General features: G+C 46.6%; 1 protein-coding gene across 1 annotated transcript; it reads right to left on the reverse strand.

The window, feature by feature from the left end:
* Nucleotides 1-448: 448 nt before the first annotated feature.
* Nucleotides 449-7,004, reverse strand: LOC103272003 (nuclear RNA export factor 2-like; the record flags this gene model as incomplete). Its single annotated transcript, XM_008069496.1, has 11 exons — nucleotides 449-493; nucleotides 640-700; nucleotides 4,135-4,317; nucleotides 4,854-4,926; nucleotides 5,571-5,613; nucleotides 5,709-5,824; nucleotides 5,938-5,996; nucleotides 6,099-6,206; nucleotides 6,346-6,401; nucleotides 6,488-6,556; nucleotides 6,968-7,004. Coding segments are annotated over 11 exons (850 nt in total), but the record flags the coding sequence as incomplete, so codon positions are not given.
* Between the last annotated feature and the right edge of the window lie 190 nt (nucleotides 7,005-7,194).

Below are 7,194 nucleotides of genomic sequence, written 5' to 3' on the forward strand. Positions count from 1 at the left end.
CTGAGAGAGTGCCACTGTCTCCGAAGGCCAATCTCTGGAAGTAGCATGTGCCCTTTCTCATCAGGATTTATTGACAAACTACCTGTGAAGGAAGCCTGATGTTTCGGATATGGCCAGCCAGGGATGCACTGGGGTGGGGGTGGGGGCGCAGGGCCTTTCGGTCTTGGCCCTGCTAGCTCATGGTGGAGGCAGGGGAAGAGCAATCCAGGACACATAACACACAACACACAACGTGTAATGTCACTCTTTATTATGAAAATAGGCGGGGATCCTGAGTGGGGAAAACTCACAGAACTGGCTGTTTGGCTGGTTGTGTTACTTGGCCTACAAGTTAGCTTTGGCTTCTTGGACAGCCAGGCCTCCAACCCCAGTCATGGGTGTGGCATTAGGCTCGTGGAAAGAGAAACAAAGATGTCGATGAAGACAAAGAAGACATCCAAGGCTCCTTTTAGGAGGTGTGTTTGAAGGCCTCCTCCGGGACCTTGCCCTCGGCCTAAAGGCAGTAAAGAAAAGGAGTTGGGACGTCAGAGGAGCCAGGTACTCTGAGTTCCATGCCCAGGCTGCCCAGCCTGCATCTTATTGGCCTTCCTGACGGCCCAGGGACATGCATCTTCTAGCCACTTGATTCCCAGACCTCACCTGGAGCATAATGAAGACCTGGCCAGCTTTGGTGTAGTTCCACTCATTGTCCTGAAGGCACCTGGTGTGGGAGAAGAGCAGGTGATCTCCATTACTACCCCAGGACGGACACGCTGACCACGCAATGCCACCACTTAACTTATGCTACCTTTGTGCTGGGACACATGAACCAATATGAGCAGTACTTTAATGATGAAGAAAGACCTAGTGAAGACCAGAACGTCTGTCACTGACATTCATGCCCACTAGAATTCAAAGCAGAAGAGTAGCGATGTTCAAATGAACAAGGGCGCTTAACACACATTGGCAAAGAGAGATGCTCAAGAAAACAGCAAAAGGAAATTTAGAAGCACAAGTTTCCTTTTTATTGAGATATAATGCACGTAGACAGCTTTCACCATTTTGAAGTGTGCAATTCAGTGCTTTTAAGGATATTCACGAGATTGTGCAACCATCACAACCATCTAATTCCAAAATACTTTTATCACCTCAAAGAGAAGCTACCTAACTGTCAGAGATCACTCTCTATTCTCTCTCTTTCCCCAGACCCTGGCAACCATTACTCTGCTTTTGGTCTCCAAGGATTTGTCTGTTCTGAACATTTCACAGAAATGGAATCATACCTCATGTGGCCTTTTGTGAATGGCTTCTTTCACTTAGAGGCTCATTTGAAGGTTCATCCATGTCAGAGCGTATATCAGAACTATATATATATATATATTTTATTTTTTTTTTGACTGAATGATAGTCCAATAATATGCCGCTGTGTATATGTTCCACCTTAATTGATTGACTTATCAAGGGCATCAGCTAAAGGACAGATGAGTTGTTTCTACTTTTTGGCTATTATGGATAATTAACATGCATATGCAAGTTTTTGAATGGACATACAAGGGGGACCCAAGAAAAAACGTAACTGGTTTTGGGAGGGCAGGTCCCTTGTAGTACAGGCTTCCCCCATTAGGTAAGGGTTCTCGGAACCCATCGGCATCAGCGTACCAGCTAGCATTGTTGTGCAAGGCTGCCTTCGGTTTCAGTGTTTTTATTTTACTTATTTATTTATTATTTTGCAATTCTTTCAACGCAGTTTCCCATTTCATGATGGGTGATTTACGGGTGCACCTGCCCACTCTGCGCTAAGTGCTCAGCAGCTTTTGACCAAAATGGGCATGGCTTCTGTGCCCCACCCTCCCTATTCACGCGATCTCGCCCCTAGTGAATTCTTCTTTTGTTTTCCCGAATGGAAAAAGTCCTCAAAGGGAAACGATTTGCCGATGTATAAGAGGTGAAACAAAAAAAAAGGCAGAAGCACTAAAAGGCATAAAAATTGATGAGCTCAAAAACTGTTCTGAGCAGTGGAGAAAGTGTCTCCATAGGTGTATCGCATCAAATGGAGAGTACTCTGAAGGTGACTAAGTTTAAGCATGTAAGAATAAATACACAATCGTTCATAAATAAACTGGTTTTTTGCTTGTTTGTTTGTTTGGTCCTCCTCACATATTTTCATTGCTCTTGGTTTATACTTAGGAGTGGGATTCTTGGGTCACATGGTAACTCCATATTTAATATTTTGAGGAACTTCCAAAATGGTGTCCCCAGCGACAGCTCCATTTCATGTTCTCATCAGTAACTCATGATTTTTCAACTTCTCCATATTCTCACAGACACTTGTAATCTTTTGTTTTACTGATTAAAGCCACCCTCTTGGGTGTGAAGAGGTAACTCATTGTGGTTTGATTTGCATTTCCCTAATGACTAACGATGCCAAGAAGTTTTTCATGTGCTTGTTTGGCCATTTGTATATCTTCATCAGAGAAATGCCTATTCAAATCCTTTGCTCGTTTTAAAATTGAGTTATCTGGCCAGGCTTGGTGGCTCAGCTTGTAATCCCAGCACTTTGGGAGACCGAGGTGAGTGGACTGCCTGAGCCCGCGGGTTCGAGATCCACCCGGGCAACTTGGCGAGACCGCGTCTCTACAATAAATCAAAAATTAGCTGGGCGTGGTTAGCGCGCGCCTGTAGTTCCAGCTACTCGGAAGGCTGAGGCGGAAGGATCGTCGGAGCCCAGCAGGTCGAGGCTGCGGTGGCCGGGAGCGTGCCACTGCACTCCAGTCTGGGCGACAGAGTGAGACTCTGACTCAAAAACGATAGATAGATAGATAGATAGATAGATAGATAGATAGATAGATAGATAGATAGATAGATAGATAGATAGATAGATGATAGATGATAGATAGATAGATAATCTATTATTGTTGAGTTGTATTCTTGTCAGATATGTGATTTGCAAATTGGGTCTCTCATTCTGTTTGTTTGGTTTTTCACTTTCTTAAGAATGGCCGTTGATGCACAACAGCTTTTAACTTTAACAAAGTTCAAGTTGCCTATTTTTTCCTCCTTTGGATGCTTGTACTTTTGGTTTCATATACAAGTGACAGTTGCCTAATTCTAGGTGGTGAAGGTTTACACCCTTTTCTTCTAAGAGTTGTGTCGTTTTAGCTCTTACTTTTTAGATCCTTGGTCTATTTCAGTCAATGTTCACATATGGCGTTGAGTTAGGGGTCAAATTTCATTATCTCGTAAGTGAGTATCCACTTGTCCTAGCACCATTTGTTGAACAGATGATTTTTTTCCCTCCACTGTTTTTGTTTTTTTGTTTTGTTTCCAGCACCTTGAATGATAATCAATTGACTGTAAAGGTGAGGGATTATTTGCAGCCACTCAATGCTATTCCATTGATTCACAGGTCTTGTCTATATGCCAGCACCACACAGTCTTGATTACTGCTTACTGAAATTGGGAATTGCATCCTCTAACTTTGTTCTTCTCTTTCAAGATTGTTTTCACTGTTTTGGGTCCACTGCATTTCCACAAGAATTTTACGATTACCTTGACAATTTTTGCAAATAAGCTACGTGGGATTATGATCGGGATCGTGTTGAATCTGCACACTGTTCTGGGTAGTATCGCCATCTTAACAACATTCAGCCTTCCAATCTTATGGACATGGGGAGTTTTTCCGTTTATTTAAATCTTCTTTAATTTTTTTTTTCCAGCAATGAGTTGCACATTTAAAGGTATAAGATTCCTGCTTCTTTTGTTTCATTTGTTTCTACGGATTTTACACCTTTTGGTGCTACTGTAAATAGACATGCTTTCTTTATTTAATTTTTGCATCGTTGACTGCAGGCACATAGAAATACAAATGATTTTTGCATATTGTGCCCTGCAGCCTCGCCGATCTTGTTTATTAGTTCTAGTAGTTTGTTGTGGTGGGTTCTTTGTCATTTGAGCACTATGCCAGTTTAGAAATTCGTTATAAATATCAGTGTGAAAAGAAAGAAGTACAATACCTTTTCCACGGGTCCACTTCCTTTTGGAAGCAAATTAGCCACATAGTTATCTTTCCAAATTGCATGTCAGTTTCCATTACTCACTCTGCCGCTGTCCCAACTCTTCCTCCCTCCCCCATTTCCATGTACACGCAGCACTCACTTCTGAGACCACTCGAGTTTCATCCCAGACTGGACGGAGAAAGCCTGCACCATTTCCTGCTGCTCCGGGGAAAGGGCGGGCTCAGAGCTGGACGAGGATGAGGACTTTGGAATGGAGAAGGTGCTCTGGGTCTCTTTGGGGCTGGCATCCCTCACAGACAGCTCATCATTCACGATGCATAGACTGGAGGAAAAAATGTACCCTCAAGCCACTGGGCAGATAGACAACCCCACACACCCCCAGCAGCCGGATCCTTCTTAATCACTGCCACTCAGCAAACAGATACCTTCCATATCCTTACTGTGCCTGGATCCCAGCTTCCTTGGCTCTTATCTTCTAACCCTCCCACAGAGCCTACCTTTAGAGAGGCCATCTGCCAGCTTTGCTAGATTTGTAGATTTAACTCCAACGCATTTACCCAGTACAACAGCCCAAAGGAGAGGATGCGCTCATCCCCATTTTCAGTGGAAGGCACCGAATCACAGAGAGGTCAAGTAACTTGATCAAGGTCACACAGGCAGCGAGTGTTGGGGTCAGAAAAAAACCCTGTGTTCCGACTCCCGAGCCCACCCTCTTAAACACGAGGCTAGACTGCTCCTTGGAACGACCTGTTGGCTTTTCACAATACTGAGACTGCTCCAAGGACTGCACCACCACATTCCCACAAAACACTGGGCCTAGGCTGAAATGAGTGCTCCCACCCACAACTCAACACTTACCTGGAATTGCTGCCAGGGATAGCGATGAAGGTTCGAGTGAAGGCAAGAACAGAGCTGGGGGACTTTCCTTCCACTTCAAAACAACAAGGAACAATATGCCTTCAGAGTCACACATGCTTTACATGCTCACATGGAGTCCCCCAGTCAGAGTCTTACTTGATACTCACATTCAAGGAGCCCAGACTGGGACAACTGTTCACTTGGAGGCAGGAGGGTGTGACAGAAATGGGGAGGGCAACAATAGAAACAATCCGCTCCCGGTGACAGGGCCCCTCTTATGTGCAGGGCCCTGTGAAACCACAAGTTCACTTGATTCCTGTTCCTCGGTAGCCCAAGAGACGGGAATTATTAACCACAATTTTGGACATGGGAAAACTGAAGGGTTAAGTAACCTGCCCAAATTCACAGAGTCAGGACGTGGGCTGAGAGCTGTCAAATTCCTCAGCCGGGTTGAGAGCTGTCAAATTCCTCAGCCTGTGTCCTTACACCGCACGCCCGAGCTGTGCGGGGCAGTGGGCATGGACTTAGGCATGGGTATGGACCTAGGTCATATTAGGATGGTCTGTGGGTAGAGCGGGGGTGGGAAAACACAGAGGGAAGACTAGGAAGGAAGAGACCCAAAGCCAAAGCAGGGCAGCTGGGAGAGTTACAAGAGGGAGCCCAGCCAGCGGGGAGGAGCAGTGAGAGATGAGGGAAGGGGGCGCTACAGGCACTCACCTTCCTTGAACACCCCGTTGACAGAAAAGAAGAGCATCGTTTCCTGAAAAGGAAGAACTCAGGTGCTCAGGACCCTCCTTAACCTCCTACCCACCTCCGGCTTTCTGGGCCTGCCCGAGGGAGGAAGCAGGTGCTCACCGTCTGGAACCACAAGTCCACCAGGAAGGAGTGGAGGTCATGCTGAGTTTTGGGCAACACACTGAGGAAGTCCACAATGTCACGCTTTGTGTGCTTCAGCAGCTGCCCCCGCAAGTCTGCAGCAGGGAAGAGAAACAAGGTCCAAAGCTGCCACACCCTGGCCTTGGCCACTGTGATTATCCCCTTCACGGTCACTTCCCCTGTCCAGTCTTCCCCATCACACACTTACAGGGGTCCTTGAGCATTTTGATATTCCTGCTATTTTGGAAGTACTCCCACAAGCTGCTCCTAGGAGAAAAAGAGGAACAGGAGACGGTGGTCTAGCCAGTGCAGGCATTTCCGGGAGCTGGCCACATGGCCTCAGACAGGAGACTGAGCTCTGATACTCACGGGGCTGGGTCCTTGGGGTTGAAGGGAACGGTCAGGGAGAAGCAGGCCTCGTCATGGTAAGCCCCAAGGAGACCCTGCCGATCTCCACAGTCATAGATCAAGTAATACCTGTGGGGGAAAAAGGGGACAGGCGATCTTTGGGGTCTGGGTCACAAATGAGACTTGAAAACTCCTGCGAGCCAACCTGCACTTGGGTGCCCCAGCGTGTCCCAGTCTGCCCCTTCTTCCTGGTCCCAGTGATACTTACTGTTGCAGGAACTGCTCGACTAGACGCTGTAGGGTTGCAGATCGTTGATAGCTTTCCTGGAATCAAAAATCAACTTTCATCTATGTGGTAGACAAAGTCTCCCTTGCAATACCCCACATCTTGCTTGATCCTTCTTACTCACCTTGCAAGGTTGTATTAACTCAGGGCTGTCAATATCAACAAAAATTGTCTGAGGTAACTCTTGGCCATCCTGGAGAAGGGAAGAGGAAGTCAGCAGTGGAGACTAGAGAAGTGCAGCTGGATGACCAATGGGATGAAATGACCCAGGGGGACCAAGCGTCAGAGGCCAGTTGTGAATGTGAAATGGCCTTGGAAATGCCATCGGGTGTCTTCACCATGGGATGCTGGAAGTCTCTGCTCTTATATGCCCACGTGTGTGTGTGTGTGTGTGTGTGTGTGTGTGTGTCTGTGTGTTGTGTGCTTTTACGGATATTTTTTTCCCAGGGTGAATATTCTTGCCTTTTTCAGGAACCCATGTCCTCTAAAATGGATGAGACTCTCATGCAAACATGTAATCTAGGCTAGATCTGGAAGGCTTGAGGGCAGGTGAAGAGGTCATGTGTGTGAGTAAGAGATGACAGTGATGACGGTAGGTACTTACCAGGCATAACAACTTGGGGAAACAATCCCGGATAGCACTGTCCAAAACCAAAAAAATAGAATGAAGTGACTGACCGAAGATCAGGGTTGTGCAGCCTCTCCCTCTGACTCTCTCTGTCGCTCTCCTCCCTCTCCTTCCTCCTGGGACCCTCCCATCTAGACTACACTGAAGCCCTTCTCTCTCTCTCTCTCTCTCTCTCTCTCTCTCTCTCTCTCTCTCTCCCCCCG

The sequence above is a fragment of the Carlito syrichta genome, unplaced genomic scaffold, assembly GCF_000164805.1.
Source record: "Carlito syrichta isolate Samal-C Ts95f unplaced genomic scaffold, Tarsius_syrichta-2.0.1 Scaffold111055, whole genome shotgun sequence".
NCBI lineage: Eukaryota > Metazoa > Chordata > Mammalia > Primates > Tarsiidae > Carlito > Carlito syrichta.